Source organism: Vanessa tameamea, chromosome 17 (assembly GCF_037043105.1).
Source record: "Vanessa tameamea isolate UH-Manoa-2023 chromosome 17, ilVanTame1 primary haplotype, whole genome shotgun sequence".
Taxonomy (NCBI): Eukaryota; Metazoa; Arthropoda; class Insecta; order Lepidoptera; family Nymphalidae; genus Vanessa; species Vanessa tameamea.
The window spans coordinates 9949420-9967971 of NC_087325.1; the positions used below are offsets into that span (position 1 = coordinate 9949420).

Consider the following 18552-nt stretch of genomic DNA (forward strand, 5'->3'; position numbering starts at 1 on the left):
AAAAATGAAACTAATACCAGCATTAAGCAACCATAACCGTATAAAGAAATTTAACAATGACAAGCAATAAGCATGAATAAGGGCTTCATTCAAGTTAAGGTAACTTTTTATGTTAGTTTTTTATTAACCGTATTGATTTAATAAGTATTCAAATTTTCCGCTTTAAAATCATTTATTTTATTCATTAATTTTATTTTCTTTTATCATTGATTAAAATATCAAACACTAACTTTTGCATTTTAAATTTTAATAATATTGAAAATGACATGAGGAAAGTCAATGACGCCTCCTGGTGCCTTACGTCAGTACTAAAATTTTGTATTCGTAGTGCTGAATGGAGAATCACATTTATTCACGTTTTTCATGAATAATTTCTTCTGATATTTCAGTCTATCTTTTGTAGGTAAGATAGATAAATAACAATTCTAATGTTTATTGATAGTTTATTTTTCGAACGGTTCTTGTAAGTTGTGAATCTCATCATGACCCAGAATGTAAGTAATGTCAAATCCCGGTTTTAGAAGCGTTTTACTTTTGCTATATAGCATTTTTTTATACCAATTAGAAATTGCAATGACTGCCATTCGTAGGGGTAACGGCTTCAACCATATATAAACATGTTAAGAATTTGTGAAAACAATAACACGATACGATAGTATCCCGGTTTGTATACTAAACTGTTTCTTAGTGTCCAAAAGATTTAAGATTATCTTATTGTTATCATTAATGTTATCTTTCATCTTATTCTTTTCAAAAATACTTCAAATGGCCAGTTCGTCATATGTGTATCTACTATGTTTTGTATATTTAGGAAGGTTAGTTAAAGAAATATTCTTTGTCATATTGTGATATTATTTTCACGCAATTCGTAACCTAAAAAAACGTTTTTGTTGATTTGGCCGTTTCACCCAATGCTTGTTGTTTAATTTATTCAGTTAGTTAAAATTTTGATTTGTTTCATCATAGTGTTGATAATTTTATTATCTTAACCTTTACAATTATTGTGATAATACATGTACCCTCAGTACTTATTATGACAACTTAATTATCTTTTTTATATAGGAATCAGCTTTATTTAGATAAGTACAAAGTAATACATAGTTATAACTGTCTCAGTTTTAGTTATATTAATATATATTAAAGGTAAGTCTTTTTTAAAATAATTTAACATTAATTATGTACTTTTATTTTTCATCTTATTATATAGATGTATCAGTAGCATTAGTTATAGAATGTTTTGAATTACCTTTAAATTATTTGTAATATTCATATTATATATGAAAGCATGTTAATTCTCAAGATTTTTTAATATTATTGTTTAAAATGTAACAATAACAAAATATTTATTATTTATTTAAAATAAAAATACATACTCATATAAGAATTGATCAATTTTAATATTTGAATGCAATAGGGAAATATGATCAATCTAGAATCTGAAGTGAGCATTTGCTATAATTCCAAATTGTATTCTTAAAAGTAGTTATATGACCTTGAAAAATTGTCTTGTTGCTTAATGAATATGCTCTAATAATAAATACAGATTTGATTACGTATATGAGTGTGTAAATTAAACTAAAAAAAAAAAAAAAAATGTTACGAATAACCTCTAATGTTCTGCATTTTGTTAATCAAAAATTGCATTTCATCTTCAGTGTAATGTGAAAGAAAAATATATCAATTGAAAATAGCAACATTCAATCTTTCACTCACAGTAGTGTGTAATACTAGTGTGTGTTTATAGATTAGCATGTAAGCATCATGTGGGATGCTTTCTATAAATAACTATTCACACTCGCAACTCAAATGTGTTCAGACTTTATTCTTGCATCTAATTCTCATATAAAAGAACCTAATGATATTAATTTGTGTGTATTTCTATAAAATTGCTTCTCAATTTTGCTTTCTTAACAATGATAATCGTGCAATTGTTTTTTGACATGTAATCAATGACAGTGAAAATGTCATTTTGTGCAGTGATGGAATTTAGCTATATATTATTGTGTTGTAATGATTGGATTTAAGAATTTGTGGAACAAGGTAGGGTTAGTATAAAAATGTATTGTTTGTGTTAAACGTATTATGAATGTTACAACAATGAATTGTTTAGACAGCTGCATACTATCACAGTATATCATTTTATATTTGATTTTTAAAATACTTTTGTTAGAAATGAAACTTTTTTTTTTGTTATTGAAAACAATGGAAATTAATGAAAATATGTATCAACGAAATTAATATCATATGTGAATTTACCAATAAGAAATATTCTAATCTAGTCTAATAAGTCAATATTTGGAATTTTAAAATATTGCTACACTTTCAAGTACACTGCATGTTATTTTTATGAATTAACCTAAACAGAAATCTAATTGAATGAAATCTATTTTGAACCAATTAATATGTATTAATGTTTAGATGACAATGAAAAAAATATACATTTTGTTTTAATTTGCAAGAATTTAAACTCGAAATACTTGCACACATTGAAGCTCAATCAATTATTTTTATGGAAAGCAGCATTTTAATATACATAATTCAGCAAAGAGATTATAAAATTATCCTCATCATCATGGTCTATTTGTCTGTTTATTTATTTTTGTATTATCATTGGTTTCTGGGACATCCTGTATATATTATAATAATGATGAGTTATAATCATGCCTTTGTTTACATTACAAAATAATAGCCCGTGAATATTCCATCGCTCACCAAAAGTAAACATTGTAGTATGCAGATAATTATATGATTGCACCTTTGTACCTTTGACCAGTGCTGCTGGCGAGTTGGCGAGATGCACACAGCCAGTACCGAAGGACAGTACCGCGGTGCCAATGGCGCGGCGCACGGGAAAGATAAGGTCGCCATACTTGATGCTGGATCACAGTATGGAAAGGTAAATATTTTTTTATTTTTCGTGTTGTATGTGACGAATATATACATAATATTTTTCCTTAAGAAATAGTATCCTTTTTACAAGACATGAAAAATTTGGAGTTTATTAATACATAATCGATTTTATATGTTTTTCTTGTTGTTATAACTTTTCTATTTTGATAAGTACTATTGTAAAAAAGTTGAGTTTAATTTACCAGACTAAACATTTGTTATAATCCAATTACTTCACCTGATCAATATCACGGTACTATGATGTAAGATGATTAAATCAAATTGCCAGTCCGTCACAAAGGCTGAGTAGCTAACAGTATTATAGAAATATTTATAAGACTTACATCAAACAACTACTATATTCTGAAATTATGAATAGTATCCAATTTGTTTTAATGAACATGTAACCCACAGGTGATTGATAGGAGAGTTCGTGAATTATGTGTGGAGTCAGATATCCTGCCTCTAGATACCCCAGCTTATCATCTAAAAGAGGCGGGGTACCGCTCAATCATAATATCCGGTGGTCCAAACTCCGTATACGCAGAAGACGCGCCGAGATATGATGCAGATATATTCAAGATCGGTCTACCGGTACTAGGTAATTTAGAAAAAAAATACAAAATGGGCTAAAAAGTGTAACTTTCTGAAACTTGGTCATAAATATTGTATAATTATTATACATGGTGTTTAATTTCTTTGAATATAAATTATTTTTATTTTGTTACTAGTAATAACATAGTTAATCATACAGAGTTTGCTGTAATTATCACTTATTAAATCTATTTAAATGTTTACACATGTATGTCTGCTTATGGCTTCAGTGACGGCAAATAATAATGTATGTTAAATAAACATTTTCACAGCTAATGTTTCTCTTTCCAGGTATATGTTATGGTATGCAAATGTTAAACAAAGAGTTTGGTGGTTCAGTTTTGAGGAAGGAGGCTCGTGAAGATGGACAGTATGAAGTTGAAGTCGAAACAACATGTCCTTTATTTAAGTAAGTTGAAGCGTAAATTATAAGAATGTTACCATATAAAAATATATGAGTTAATGTTTTGTAGGGTGATTGGAATTCATTCATTTTAACACCTGCACAAACAAGAACCCTCCTCATACATTTTTTTTAGGTTAATAAGATTGTGCGATCATACCAAGTTCCTCCATGAGTTATATAAATTTGGAAGTTATGCATATATCAATCACAATATTATTATTTAAAATAATTAAAAAATATCTTAAAAACTAGTCAAAGGTAAGTATATAATACAAATAGAAGACAAGTATATTTATATTAATATTTTTATTATTGAATAATACAAATTTGTAACAAAAAATAAACACATTTTTTTATAATTTGTTTCTATTTCCAGTCGTTTAGAAAAACTCCAGCCAGTACTCCTGACACACGGTGACAGTGTACAGAAAGTCGGCGATAGGTTTAGAGTCGGAGCGCAGTCGTCCAATCACCTCATTGCTGCCATATACAATGAGCAGATGCGTTTGTACGGAGTGCAGTTTCACCCGGAGGTAAACAGTGACCACTTAGTGGGGCATTATGAAAATGACTCCAAATTTGTAATAATTTATTAAATGTTAAATTATAAATGACAAAATCTTTCATTGTATTCATTGGACAGGTTGATCTCACACCAAAAGGCAAGCAGATGCTGTCCAACTTCCTGTTCGACATCGCCGGCATGTCGCGCACGTTCACGCTGCGCTCGCGGCGCGAGGCGTGCGTGCAGTACATACGGGACACCGTCGGGGACAACAAAGTGCTCGTGAGTACGGCGAGGCACGTGCTCGCAGGGCAGACGCAGACGCAGACGCAGACGCAGACGCAGACGCTGTCCGACGCTGTGTTTGACGGCGCGCGCATGGCGCGCACGTTCAATCTAAACGTTACGCTGTCGTGGACCATAAAGTGGTCGTCAGTATATCGCATTACGTTCGACGTCTCCCGGTTTCAAATTGTTTGATTTATACATTTAAAGCAATCTGTAGATGCTATTGGATGTGTGATACATCTTTTGTTATATTTTTAAGGTATTAATCGATTTTAGATAAAGATGAAAAAATATATATTTGTGCAGGTGCTAGTCAGTGGTGGTGTCGATTCAACAGTATGTGCTGCGTTATTAAGAAATGCTTTACGTGAGGACCAAGTCATCGCTTTACACATCGATAACGGTAACTTATTTTATTTTTTAATAGAATTAAAAATAAAACACGCAATATTATAATAAAAATATTGGACTTACCTTTTTATATCATCACACTTAAAAAATCATATATGTACCTATATTTTTTTTAGATTTTTAATTAGCCAATTGTTTGAGAATGGAATAATAGAACATTTCAATCTGATTTTCAGGATTCATGCGCAAAAACGAAAGCGCAAAAGTGGAGAGGTGTCTTCGAGAACTCGGAGTGCGTCTTCACGTCATCAACGCGTCGCATCAGGTAGATAGTTTTACTGACAAATAGTTTAATATTAATATCTAATAAGAAATTTGAAGTAAAAGTTATTATTGCTTTCTGATATCTTTTAATACTTTTGTCAATCATACAGATGTTCAATAAATTGAACTTAAGAGTGCATTAAAATATTACTTTTATTACTCGACATCAAGCGTGGCTCGAAGGCGGATTGATTACATGCATGCATAGATCTGTTCACTCATGAAGACGCGCCTCTCCATGTTAAATTAGTGCTGTTTCAGTAGAATAAACTTGACAAATACAATCTTATTTCACTTTACTATTAGTCGCCTTATGCACACCTAGACATCTTGTAAGCGGGAGCGTCATACATACATGCTAATGCACGCCGATAATAATTTAACGTGGACACGTCTTTGGGAGTGAATAGGTCTATGTTCTTAGCATAAGTGCCGTAGAGCTCGGCGTAAAGATGCATACGTCGCTTTGTCTTACAATTTTCGGTCAAGAGTAGCGCATAGCAGGTATATATTGTATGTATGTATGTATATAAATACTGACCGAAATCGAAATCACTGACTTTTGGTAATCGACGTTTGATGACGACACGTAACGGTGCGGTCAGTTCCGACAGGGCAGCACGACGGTGCGCGAGGCGGGCGGGCGCGTGCGCCACACGCCGCTGCTGTGCCACGCCGCCGCGCCCGAGGACAAGCGCCGCATCATCGGCGACGTGTTCGTGCGCGTGGCCGAGCACGCCGTGCGCGACCTGCTGCAGCTGCAGTCAGTCTCGCTCTTCACGTATCGTACGTCGACTCGCTGCGCGGGAAGCCTCTATACCGCCCGCCGATGTCCCGCAGGGAGGAGCAGGTGCTGCTGGGGCAGGGCACGCTGCGGCCGGACCTGATCGAGTCGGCGTCGGCGCTGGCGTCGGGCGCGGCGGCCGCCATCAAGACGCACCACAACGACACGGAGCTCGTGCGCGCGCTGCGCCAGCGCGGCCGCGTCGTCGAGCCGCTGCGGGACTTCCACAAGGACGAGGTATATGAGATCTGTAGTGTATTCATAAAATAAATTATTCCTCTTGTATTGCGGTAGTAGTAGCCACGGCCATGTCGATCGCTGAATACCGTTTGATTTAGTTAATTTATTATTGATCTAATATTCTCTTGCATCCGCGCGCTGTAGATAAATTACCTAATGTACTATGCACATTAATGTAGTATGTTATATTTTAATCCGTATTGTAGGTTCGAGCAATAGGCGCAGAGTTAGGGTTGCCGCCGGCGCTGGTGGACCGACACCCGTTCCCGGGGCCAGGACTCGCTGTGCGAGTGCTCTGCCAGGACGAGCCCTACGCGGACAGGGACTTTGCAGAGACACAGGTACGCGGGAAACGATGCCATTATGTTTTACTATTTCGCATGAATCCATCCATCACGACTATACTATGACATCACTACGGAATCTAAATCCACATTCAACAGAGACAAAACTGCTTTGTCAACTAAGTTATGGATCTGAGTAACTGCTGGGTTCATTTATTGTATCGATTTTTTATATAGTTCTAGATTTCTAATGATCGTCTTTGTCGCATAAAATGTAGAGGACAAAAAATTTGATTACAATAATTTTAAATGAATACCACTGTTCTTTAAATTTAAAAAAAAATCTCGTGTTAATATTAGTATGTGCAAGATTATTTTGTTTTTTAATAAATTAGAAAATTTTGAAATACTACTATTAATTTTTGTAAACCGAACGGTGTCTGCGTCCAGGTGATAGTGAAGATAATGGTGGAGTACGCGTCGATGTGCCAAAAGTCGCACGCGCTGCTGGGCCGCGTGTCCAACGCCACCACGGCGGCCGAGCAGGCCGAGCTCAAGCGCATCTCGTCGTCGACCGTCGTGGCCGCCACGCTGCTGCCCGTGCGCACGGTGGGCGTGCAAGGTACGTTCTTTTGTTGAGTTATTCGATGTTTGAATTTGAAAAATGTATCAATATTTTTATTCAAAAATATATTATTTTAAATGTCAATAATACCTCAGGGGACTCCCGCACGTACAGCTACGCCGTCGCACTGTCGACGGAACGCTACCCACCCGACTGGCAGGATATGCACTACCTCGCTAAGATCATACCGCGTGTATGTCACAACGTCAACAGGTACACATGACCTTCGCTATGGAAATTCAAAACAAAAGTAACCATATATTATTCCAAATTAAGAATTACTTAATGTAGTTCGTATGGGTGTGTGCTTAATTATTCCTTAGAAAAGTTTAGTTAAATTTAAAGATATTTATAAAATATCAATCGTAGATACGAGGACGAGGACCATCACACATTATCATACGCATCGAATTTAATCTGTTAATGGAATGCTAAGGTTGGCTGCCTAAATTGTGTTAGATGTTGTGTTTTACAAGCCAGACATACTTTTGAAAAAACGGGAAATTTATTGAACATGTTGGAACTGAATAAAATTGTATTAATAATCTATAATGCTTCGTTCTTTCTGAAAGCAATAAAGCTGAGTTAAGCTAGCATTTATAGCTCATTTATGATATCGTAATTTTTATGGTGTAGTCTTAAGGTATGTTCGTTTTCCACAGTATAGTAAGTAAGCTTTACAAGTACTATATGTTGGTTTTATTTAGAAAAAAGGAATATGTCTGGTCTGGATTATGAAATACCCACAATCTCTAAGATTTGATAGGTCTTTTCATTTGTATCCATTAAAATAGTTAATTCAGGTTCAGGTTATGTAATAGTTGGACAGACTGGAAGTGTAAATATTTGACTAGACAATATGTCCGAAACAAAATATGAGTAACCTTAAATGCGAAGACGTTTTGTTTTAAATGTTTAATAATATAGTTAAATAACATAACAGTATCTTCATTTTTTTATCAGGGTCTGTTACGCATTTGGAGGTCTTATAAAGGAACAAGTCACTGACATCACGCCTACGTTCCTCTCACAGCAAGTCATATCTACCATACGCCAGGCCGACGATCTTGCCACACAGGTTAGTAAATAGTAGATTGAAAATAATAAAGACAAATTAAAAATATTTCATTGATAACATTTAAACATTAGACTCTTGTTTTTACATTGTATTTGATCTATTACAGTTAATTATGTAACAATACTCTTATCGATTGCAATCTTTAATATTGCTGTATATGTTCGACATTTTTTGACTTGTCTCTGTTTGAATGGTCACCATGTAAGTTGGCATACATATATGTATATGTCCTATCCCGTCGCACCGGCCGCAGGTGCTGACGTCGAGCGGCGCGGGCGCGCGCGTGGCGCAGATGCCGGTGGTGCTGCTGCCCGTGCACTTCGACCGCGACGCGGGCGTGCGCGCGCCGTCCTGCCAGCGCTCGCTCGTGCTGCGCCCCTTCATCACCAACGACTTCATGACGGGCGTCGCCGCGCTGCCCGGCTCCGACGCCATGCCGCAGGATGTGAGTTCACTCTCTCATTTTATATACGTCTACTAGACTAGAATTGTATTTCATCTTAGCAAAATTATAATCAATATTATTATGTAAAATAATTAAATCGAATATTTATTTATTTATTTCTACCACGAGAAATTAAGATCTCATTTTAATCTTCATAAAACTTATTTTGAAATATATATACGCAGGTCGTGGACCGAATGTTCAAAGAGCTGATGAGCGTGCCGGGCATCTCGCGCGTGCTGTACGACCTCACGGCCAAGCCGCCCGCCACCACCGAGTGGGAATGATCGCGTACACTTTTGTATGTTTTGTACTGAGACAACGGATGCACTGGCGGCAGTGGTCACGATAGCATTTCATTACTAGCCAAATGTAAACAATATTGTTCTGTTAACGTTCATGTTGTGTGCACATGACGAAGCCCAGTGTGTCTTATACATTTCAATCCAGTTTGTACAAATCGTAAACAAAGTCGAAGCATTAAATAGATTGGAAAAATGTAATCAAATAAAGTTTAGTATAATACATATTTGTTTATATTTTATACAAATTAGATTCAAATGAACTTGATTTTTGCTAATTTGTGAAAATTCGGTTTTACAAGCATAGGTCGTTGTTGTGAATGTTACGCACTAAATAGCGACTAAATATTGTTTCAGTGTATTCATGTTGTTTTATTACATTTGTAGTTGAATATCTATGTTTTTTTTTAACGGAGTTACTAGTTTTACATGTTATTAAAACTCACTGTAATTAGTCATCGAAGGCTGAAGGCACATTCGATATAAATTGATACACTGTTTTTTTTTTCAACATCACAATTTATTTGTACACATGAAGATGAATAATATTTGTTGATATATCCACTTTAATTTTAAAATATTAATTTGAATGTTTTGAAATAAATTGATATTCAATTAATAATAGTGCATTCAATGTGCCCTGTCTTATATTGAAAATGAACTCAATTAAGTAAATACTTTATAAGCTTTTATAAAATATAATGGACTGATATGCAATTATAAGGCTGACCCTCCAACGGATGTATAGTATTGTTGCACATCGAAATGCTATAAATTTAGTTGCCAGAGTAATTTTTGATGTTTTTTTTTTCATAAAAAGTAATTGCATAACCTCATACTATGCATCCGATGGATTGTTAGTTTAGAATATGTTCAAGTTTAATGATTTATTTTTATTGTTTTTGGACCACTGCCCCTAAAATGAATTTTTGTAAATACATTGGTAAATAGACACGAAGAACATTATATGATATTGGTGTCACATTATTGTTAGCTCCACTGATCTGTTTTGTAACATGTAGTAAATAATATCAAAGGCTGTGTAAATTATTAAAGCCATGTATTCCGCACCCCCAACATATATAGAGGTTGCAATTTTATATGAAACTATTGTGCATGTGGCCTTAGGATAGTATAAAGATTGTTAAGACTAAAAGAGGACACTTAATTGTTTCAATGAAATTGTCATCGTCTATAATTAATCTTCTATAAAATCAGAGACATTGTGTTTTATGGAATGGTTCAGTGTTATTGACTGGAAATTTCATAATAAAATTATATTATGCTTTATTTTCATTTTGTATTTTATTTTAAAACCTTATCATAATTTTATTTAAAAATATGTCCTAGTTAAAATATTAAAAATAATACAATAAATTATATTTGATTAAAATGGTTGTGCTTAGTTTTCAGGAACCAATAAGTTAATGTTTTTCCCTGTGCCCATTTGTCCACCAATGAATGTTTCTTCCTCCCCTCTAATTGATAGACCATCAGACAAGGATGTGACTTTCTTTTCTTTTAACATTGGTGCTTTAACCCATCGAGATCCACTGCAGTTGCCACAGGAGTGTAATGGTAGTATTTCTAGTGAAACTGTTCTGTTGTTGCAATCAGCACATTTAAAGAATCTTTTAAAAGTATCCAGTACTTTCAGGGGATGCCTTTCATCCTTACAGATCTGAGCAGCTGAGAAAGCAGTGTATTTGCATTTAGCACACCGTACTGCTTTGCAAGCTAGCTTGAATGTGTTAAGCATTTTTTCTTCCATAGCTTCCTTTTTCTCAAGTTTATTGAAATATTTCTCTTGTTCATCATCTTCATGTTGTTTTATTAAATTTTGATGAGCAGAAGTAGCTTCTAATATTTTTTTAAATCGTTCAGACATTACAGGTTTAAGTTTCTTGCACTGTTCCTCACTGAGTTTAGATTTTTTCGAGTCATTTTCATCACCACTCGAGTGATTTAACTTATCAAGTGCCCTTTTTTTACCTGCTTCTGTACCTTTTACATTATTAGGGTCTCTTTTTTCGATTCCTCCTTTTTGTTGAATGAGTTTTATTGCATTTAATTTTGCTTTTTCAGCAACTTTTTGTCCATATGACGAATTTAAATCTATTACACCACTGCCTTTTAATCCAAATCCTTTACCTAAAGTTGGGGAATTTGCTACTTTTTCTGCTAAGCTTGTATTCTGGGAAGAGAGATTATTGCCTTTAATGGAGTTTGATAAATTGTTAAGCCTTTGTGAGTCACTCAGTTTTTGTGATGTGGGACTATGTAATATGCCATTGTTATTTTTAAATAATCCAGATCCCATTGGTGCTTTATTTGTCATCAAATTATCTACTTCTGTTTTGAAGTAATCAGTCAAAGACATAAGCCTATTTTGGTCTCTGTCTGCAAATTTCTTGTGATTACTCGGTGGTGGTGCAGTATAAGATTTGCCCCCATATATGAATGTATTCTTCCCAAAGACCTTGTTTTGTAAACTAGTGAGCCCTTTACCCATTGTGGATGATTGAAGTTCTTGTCTTCGAGAATACTTCTGATATTCTTGTTTAACATGATATATACAGTGTTCACATTGACTTAAATTAACAAATGAAGTACATGGTTCTCCATTCTTTTTTTTACTTCTACATATACCAAAGTCTTTTGATTGGCCTAAAATCATTACTCTGTCTGGTTTTTCTACACTTAAGCAAGCCTGCTCATTACTGTTTTGAGATCTTTCAAGTAAATTTGGATTTAATATTGCTACAACTGTACCTTCCAGTGTTTTCCACAAGTCATTGTATGCTTTACGGAATAAAAACATAGAAATAGTTTTTAAATCATCCTTTAAATCACTAAGTGTCCAAATCATAAAATTATTGCCCTTTTGAGATTTTTTAGCACTGCTTTTCTTAACAATAACTCCAGCGATTACCCAGTCTTTTGATAAATCCTCATTTTCTACATACCGTTTTATTCTGAGCATATTAACTGCTTCTCGACCTTGCATCCGATCCAGCAAGGCAGAACTGGAGATTAAGGGCTTTGTAATTCTAATTCCAAATATAGGATCGGTGTACACGTCACTAGAAGCTTTAGCCTTTGCTTCAGGAACACAAAAGGAACTTTTATAATTTAAATTAGTATCTATCTTCTGAGAAATAGTAGATTTCTTAGTTTTTATGTCAATATTTGTTTGTCGCAGTCTGGTTTCAAACTCTACTCTTCTGTTTATGTGATCTTGTTCTTGCTGATCTAATGTTTTTTTTATTTGACTTCCATAATCGTTGTATTTTCTTTCGGTAAAATTCCTTTTTTCTTCGTCATCAGAGGAATCAGTATCACCATTGTGAATTGCAGATTTCAAATCTTTATCTTTTTGTACATTTTCTTCAATATCTTCACTTGATTCAAATATGTTTACCTCGCGTATTTGTACTGGTTTCTCTTCAATTTCTTCGTTCAGATCAGCACGTAGCAATTCATCTAATTGATCTAATTCATCCATTTCAACCATTTTGCTATTGGTTGAAAATATACTTTAGAATAGTTAACAACTTAATACTTAATAAAACATTAGAAAAATAATGAAATAAAATGCGCGGGAAATAGGTTTGAGCTTACAGCTGCTGACAGCTGAGTAATATCAACGTCAAATCACAAATGAATAATGATACAGTTTATCGAAGCTGATAAATAATAATGAATACGCAGTGTTGTAAGCTAAAATAATTGAATATATCTGCTTTAAAAATCATAATTTATTTATGATTTTAATTATTTTTATATACTTAAAAATGTAAACGTGTACAAAAGTAAAGTTTTTTTTGTTCAAAAGAACAAAAAAAAAACTGCGTTCATTAGTTCAAATTTAGTGAATAGGAACGTATGTCAAGATATAAACTGATATAATATACATATAATTAAACAATACTCTCTGTAATACAAAACACTTATATTTAAAAATAATATTGCAGCATAACATAACAACCGCATATATTTGATTCAAAATTAAAATTAAGTAAATTAATTATCAGTGGTAAATAATTGTCGAGTATATTCAACTCAAATGAAAAAAAGCATAATAGTATTCTATAATGCTATAAAACATTAAAATCCTTTATAGACGCACCCTTATTATATGTTTAAAAGAGTACTTTTATTTCCAAATTTAAATAGAATAGCCAAGATGGCTCATAGCCTGTTAAGCATTACTTAATTTACATATATTTTACTTGTGTTTCATTTAATTCATCTCGTGCTCGGAGGTGAAGAAGAAAAAAAAGCGAGAAAACCTACATGAACTTATTGAAAATCTGTTAATCATTTGTATCCACTACTTAAAACTTTCTTCTTAGGCCCATCGGCTGTCAGTCCCGTTTTAAGTACAACAAGCGCCCAAGCAGTATTATGGCGATCACAAATAAGGATTTTTAAAAGACCTTTTCGGGCAAATCACCGGTGGTTGTCAATGACGCTCTCCTCAAAGCTCGGCACCCGGGTTTCTTGCATCCCCGGATTAAAACAGATTTGCAGGCTGTTACACCTGCCACTAAATCAGTTTCTATGTATATATATATCAAAGTCACCTAACAATCGGCAAAGATGTCGCGTGACATGTCTTAAATTTAATCGAACTGATAACCTGCTTCTTTTTCTAAGTCGGCTAAAAGTATAAAAAAATAATATTACTCATTTTTATTTCTTGCATTAATTTTTATTGTTATGACGATCAACATCAAAATATACTTTACTTCACATTTGTATTAAAATTAATTAATTGTATTAAACGTCAAGCTACTTAAAGTTAAATACAATTAAATGAATTAATATATCCAGCTTGAAAGTAAACAAGTTATAGCTCCACGCTTTTTTATTGTCTATATTATCTTGTATTGAATAATATACCTTTTTAATTCATGTTTTTAACGAATGATTTCATATTTGGTGGCCAGTAAGAACGTTGATAAAAGTTGAATTTTCTATCTGTGATGTTCAAGTATAAAAATTAGTTGATCGTTTATGATATTATTTCTATTATAGTGATAATTTAGGGTTGGGTTGTCTGGAAAAGATGGCTAATTAGCCATAAGTCTGCCCATTGTACAACACATGAAATAATTGTTTATATATATATTTTGTTTTTTTTTGTTTGAGCATTATTAATAATTTTGTATTATTTTTTGTGTTTAATCCTAAGCTTTCTTTATTTTTGTTTGTGGTGTACAATAAAATATATTCATTAATAATTCATTCATTCATTAATAATATAATTAATTGACAACTGATTTTGTGGTTTTTACACGCCGACTTATTATTACGCAGATTGTTTTTAGGCAAAAGTTGTCATTGACCTTAAGTTACTGCTAAAAATTACATACAAAAAGAATGCTGTACTTAGGCGCTTACGCCTAATTTATCCGATTTAATCGGTATGCTGTACAGATTTTAATAGTACTTGCGTAAAGGTTTCTAGCATTAAGCATAATATCGTCAAAGTACGATACGTAATGCGTGGGTCATGCTTATCCGCAAATAATTGATAGTTTTTTTTTTTAAATAAAAACATAGCAAACGCTTTACAACGTATGTCAGACAAAAGATAGTTGCTTTATAATACTTTTTATGTACATTTATATACAATCTGTCTGTTTGTTAATTTGTTTATAAAATAAACAAATAAATTTATAAACATTACTATAATTCAAAATCTTCGAATAGTTTTATTTGATTTACCTATTTCGTTATTAAAAGTAATCATATTTAAATTTCGTCTCGTATCTAAAGTTAAACAAAACATACAATAATAATCAATAAGGTCATTGATTTAGTTACGGACACCGTTAGTAAGTATATTTTGTTGGATTTGTTATTAATACTGCTCCTAAATGTTGTGGATATTTTGTATTTCATATAACACTTAAAACAGCATTAGTTATGGCTCGTCACACTATTTTGTCTCAGCTATGCCGCATTTTCAGTGCGATAAGTTCTGTTTTTTTCGCTTGTCGGGGAAATGCGAGTTAATTTGACGTAAAGCGATTACGGCCGGTCGCGCTGCGCCGGCGCAGTGTGGCTACAGACGTGACGCGCGCTACCTCCCAATATCTCTACTTAATGGACGGTATTTTATCGAGAATAACGTAAAGCCAATGTACTCAGTAAAATAATTCATTGATAGCTTTCAGTCGGAAAGTTTAAATAATGAAAATGAATGAATAACTTTAATCTTTTATTGAATTAAAATGATGTGAGATGGGGTACAATATTAATAACCAACTAATATATTACTTGGACAATGAAATGCGACGAAATTCCTATCTAACGAACCGGCTACGCGTTCAACGACGACAGTGAAATATTATATATTTTCTCTGAAAATTCTTCATGGCGCGCAGTCGGTCTTATGCCTAGCTGTAGATTTGCCGATCGACCGCATAAGATTGAATATACCGTGGAACAAAAATGTGCTTCTTAAATGTTTTACGCCTTCATGTGTCTCAAAGTCAAAGGCAAAAGCGTCTTTATAAGCAATATATGGAACAATTGGCTGGAGCTTATGTCGAGAGATGTCCCGAAATGACAATGCACTGGGATTCTAGGTACAACTACAGGATGCCAAGCCCTGAATGGCGTTATTCCTTGCCGTGTGACGAACGATTTTTCGAAACAGAAGAACAACACGATCTAGCTTGTTGTTTAACGGAGTGCTCTGATAGCGGGCGGTGTTCTTCGCCCTGCTGTTCAGAAGTGATATTTAATGGTGGGCAACATTTCAGTGGGAAAGCTGGGCATGTATGCCGACGATATCCAGTTTGCTATCCTGGAAATTTCGGGTAAGTTACAACCTAAACTTAACGATTTAACAATTGTAAATTAGTAATAACCAAGGCTATAAAGTGACGTAGCTAGATTAATTTATTTATCATTTTTTAATTACTTAAATTTAAAAAAAAAAAACTATGAAACAAATGTATCGTTTTGACAGTGAGTTTATTATCCGGAAAATCATTGAAAACGTTCTCTTGTATATGATATAGTTTAAACAAAACATACAATAATCATACATACTGTATGTAGCTCCTATTGTATTGATTAAATAAATATTTCCAATATTTTTAAGCTTAGTCAGTGTTTCTAATAAATATTCAATGTATTGTATGCAATTAAAATGAAAAATCTTTAAATACATTCGTGTAAAGAGTCTTATATGTATCGGTATACGTATATCACACATGATGTTTAACGAATATCGATTAAAAAATTACGACTTCAAAATGCCAATATACGGTTGTTGCAATATATGTACAAATAATTTATTAAATAATTTTTTAATATATTGTGAAAAATAACGTCAAACAAAATTTGAAATAATATTAATGGTATATCTTGTAAATGTTTCACAAAACTAGGTTAGCTTGTGTCAAACTCCGTTGTATAGCTTCGTTAAATGACAGCAATAGTGTGCGTATGCAATAGAAAAGTTGCATCAAAGCCAGCGAAGCGGAAGAACAGCACGCATTGACTTCTGTTTTATTAATAAGATAGCTGAGTTATTAATAAACAGTTATATTCTTTATAAACAATGGCCTTATACTAATATCGGGGGGGTTTTTGTGCACCTATCTGTGTATACCCCTGAATTATTCTTATGCTAATGTGTTCTTTTGTGAGGATGCTTACGATAGTTAATTATGGGTCATAAACGATCATAAAAAGTCATTTCATAGAGTGCCAACTCTTTCATAGAGTTATATTTTTTTGTAATTCACGTGAAAGATCATCGTGTTCGGAAATATTCAACATTTATTAAGTATTATTTGTCGGCTGTGGTTTCACTCGCGTTTTTGGGATTGGTCGCCTATGTCCTTCCTTGGAGTTCAAGCTTGCTTCTTATCTAATTTTATCAAATTCGTATTCAGTGTTTTGGCTGTTAAGGGCAACAGACAGATAGATATTCGCATTTATAATATTATAGATTAAAACAGCCGCGAGAAAGCATCTTTGTTTTCTATTACAGTCATTTGTATGTATGATGTTATAACTTTGTTATGTATACGTAGTTTTGTTATTTTTATTTTAATGATATCTCTACATATTATATCAGTGCCATTATTCGAGTGTACGTTTTTTTGTTTGTTATTTGTCGGTTCGTTAATTATGAATTTGTAATATATTATCTACATTTAGATGTTATATAATTACATTTGATAACATTCCTACACTTAAATAGACATTATAGTAATTTGCGTCTTATTTTCAGTTATAGATGTTATATACATATATTATTAATCTTCTTTTAAATTAAAGACTAATATTAACACACAATACTCTAAGGTTTACGAAATAGATCCTTTTTGGAATAAGAACTCTTTGATCACGATACGATAAGAATTTTGAATTAACCTTAAAAGTGTTATATGCAAGTGTCATTTATTTGTTTATTTTTATTAAAAAAACTCTAGTTTATTATTATTACAAATATGCACTAACTCTGTCGATAGTAATATTACTTAGATCATAATAATTACATATAATTAAGTACGATTTTTTTTTCATTTTAATTATATCTCTACATATTTTTGTATCGGCACCATTTTTCGAGTACTTTTTTTGTTTTCGTTAATTGGTAATTAAGTATTTTTTCTATTATTCAATAACAATATTAGGCATTGAAATGAATCCTAAGCATATTATGCCCATTTCGTTTTTTTTTAATATTTTAATTTTCACTATAGCCAAATATTTTTTAGAATATATATAAAAGCAGGCGGACTTCGGTGTCAATCGACCCCGATGTTAAGAATGATAATAACAGATATATTTATATTATTAAGCTATCATAAAAATAAATACAAATACATGTTTATTAACAAAAGAGGCCGTTGTCCGCCAAGAGTAAATCTAGTGTAATGAGAATCGGTAAAGCGTAAAAAATGCGTGAATACTAAGTCGTGATCATGAAAGAAAATATGGTATAATTTGAATATTAATGTCTTAGCCTACTTCCGACGTAAAAAAAAAATGCTTTTAAAATTATTCGAATTTTAAAAACTGTCTTTACGTTTACTTATTTTTAGCGGTTTCGTACTTTCCTTTCGCTGTCTTCAGCGCGTAACATTTATTCTAACTTTAGACTCTTTGCAATTAAATAATTTATTTTTAAAATATATTTGGAATGAAACATACATTCGATTTTAGATTTGATATACGAGTCAACTGATGCATATCAGTATATCATTAGATGGTTCCTTTTTATCATCCAAAAGATCATAATATTCAACTATTTTGTGCTAAACCGTGAAATTTGTTGTCTTTGACTATATAAGAAAATAATAATAAGTGATCAGAAATAAGAATGTGTGTGATGTAAGGAACGGCTAATATTTTCTTATATTGACAATGTCTATGGTTGGTAGTGACGATTACATTAGGTAGTG

General features: G+C 32.8%; 3 protein-coding genes across 7 annotated transcripts in view; 2 read left to right on the forward strand and 1 right to left on the reverse strand.

The window, feature by feature from the left end:
- The first annotated feature begins 252 nt into the window (after positions 1–252).
- LOC113400463 (GMP synthase [glutamine-hydrolyzing]) lies at positions 253–10411 on the forward strand. Of its 5 annotated transcripts, none has more exons than XM_026640025.2 (16): positions 253–403; positions 2774–2896; positions 3304–3490; positions 3775–3892; positions 4266–4422; positions 4533–4676; positions 4989–5085; positions 5270–5358; positions 5963–6120; positions 6198–6378; positions 6588–6722; positions 7116–7287; positions 7386–7503; positions 8254–8368; positions 8622–8813; positions 8999–10411. In XM_026640025.2, the coding sequence occupies exons 2-16, from the start codon at positions 2795–2797 to the stop codon at positions 9098–9100; spliced, it is 2067 nt and encodes a 688-aa protein (XP_026495810.1). In that variant the 5' UTR covers positions 253–403; positions 2774–2794; the 3' UTR covers positions 9101–10411. The 5 variants fall into 5 exon arrangements, with proteins under 5 accessions (XP_026495810.1, XP_026495809.1, XP_064073666.1 ...); XM_026640024.2 differs by having other exon boundaries at positions 301–494; XM_064217596.1 differs by lacking the exon at positions 253–403 and adding an exon at positions 640–663.
- LOC113400464 (protein MCM10 homolog) lies at positions 9855–12754 on the reverse strand. The gene has a single exon (XM_026640027.2). The coding sequence runs from the start codon at positions 12627–12629 to the stop codon at positions 10518–10520; it is 2112 nt and encodes a 703-aa protein (XP_026495812.2). The 5' UTR covers positions 12630–12754; the 3' UTR covers positions 9855–10517.
- Positions 12755–15191: 2437 nt separating this feature from the next.
- Positions 15192–18552, forward strand: part of F (forked) — a 99708-nt gene continuing 96347 nt past the window's right edge. The window contains exon 1 of the mRNA XM_026640018.2: positions 15192–15948. Coding sequence (XP_026495803.1) covers positions 15578–15948 — 371 coding nt within the window. The 5' untranslated portion in view covers positions 15192–15577. The remainder of the gene's footprint in view (positions 15949–18552) is intronic.

Bases quoted from the DNA above. Each gene is read 5' to 3' on its own strand.
- LOC113400463 (XM_026640023.2), top strand. From the start codon at position 2,011: ATGATTGGATTTAAGAATTTGTGGAACAAG. The intron at 2,041-2,773 runs GTAGGGTTAGTA...ACCTTTGACCAG, and splicing joins TTAAGAATTTGTGGAACAAG to TGCTGCTGGCGAGTTGGCGA. The intron at 6,121-6,197 runs GTCAGTCTCGCT...GATGTCCCGCAG, and splicing joins CGCGACCTGCTGCAGCTGCA to GGAGGAGCAGGTGCTGCTGG.
- LOC113400464 (XM_026640027.2), bottom strand. From the start codon at position 12,629: ATGGTTGAAATGGATGAATTAGATCAATTAGATGAATTGCTACGTGCT.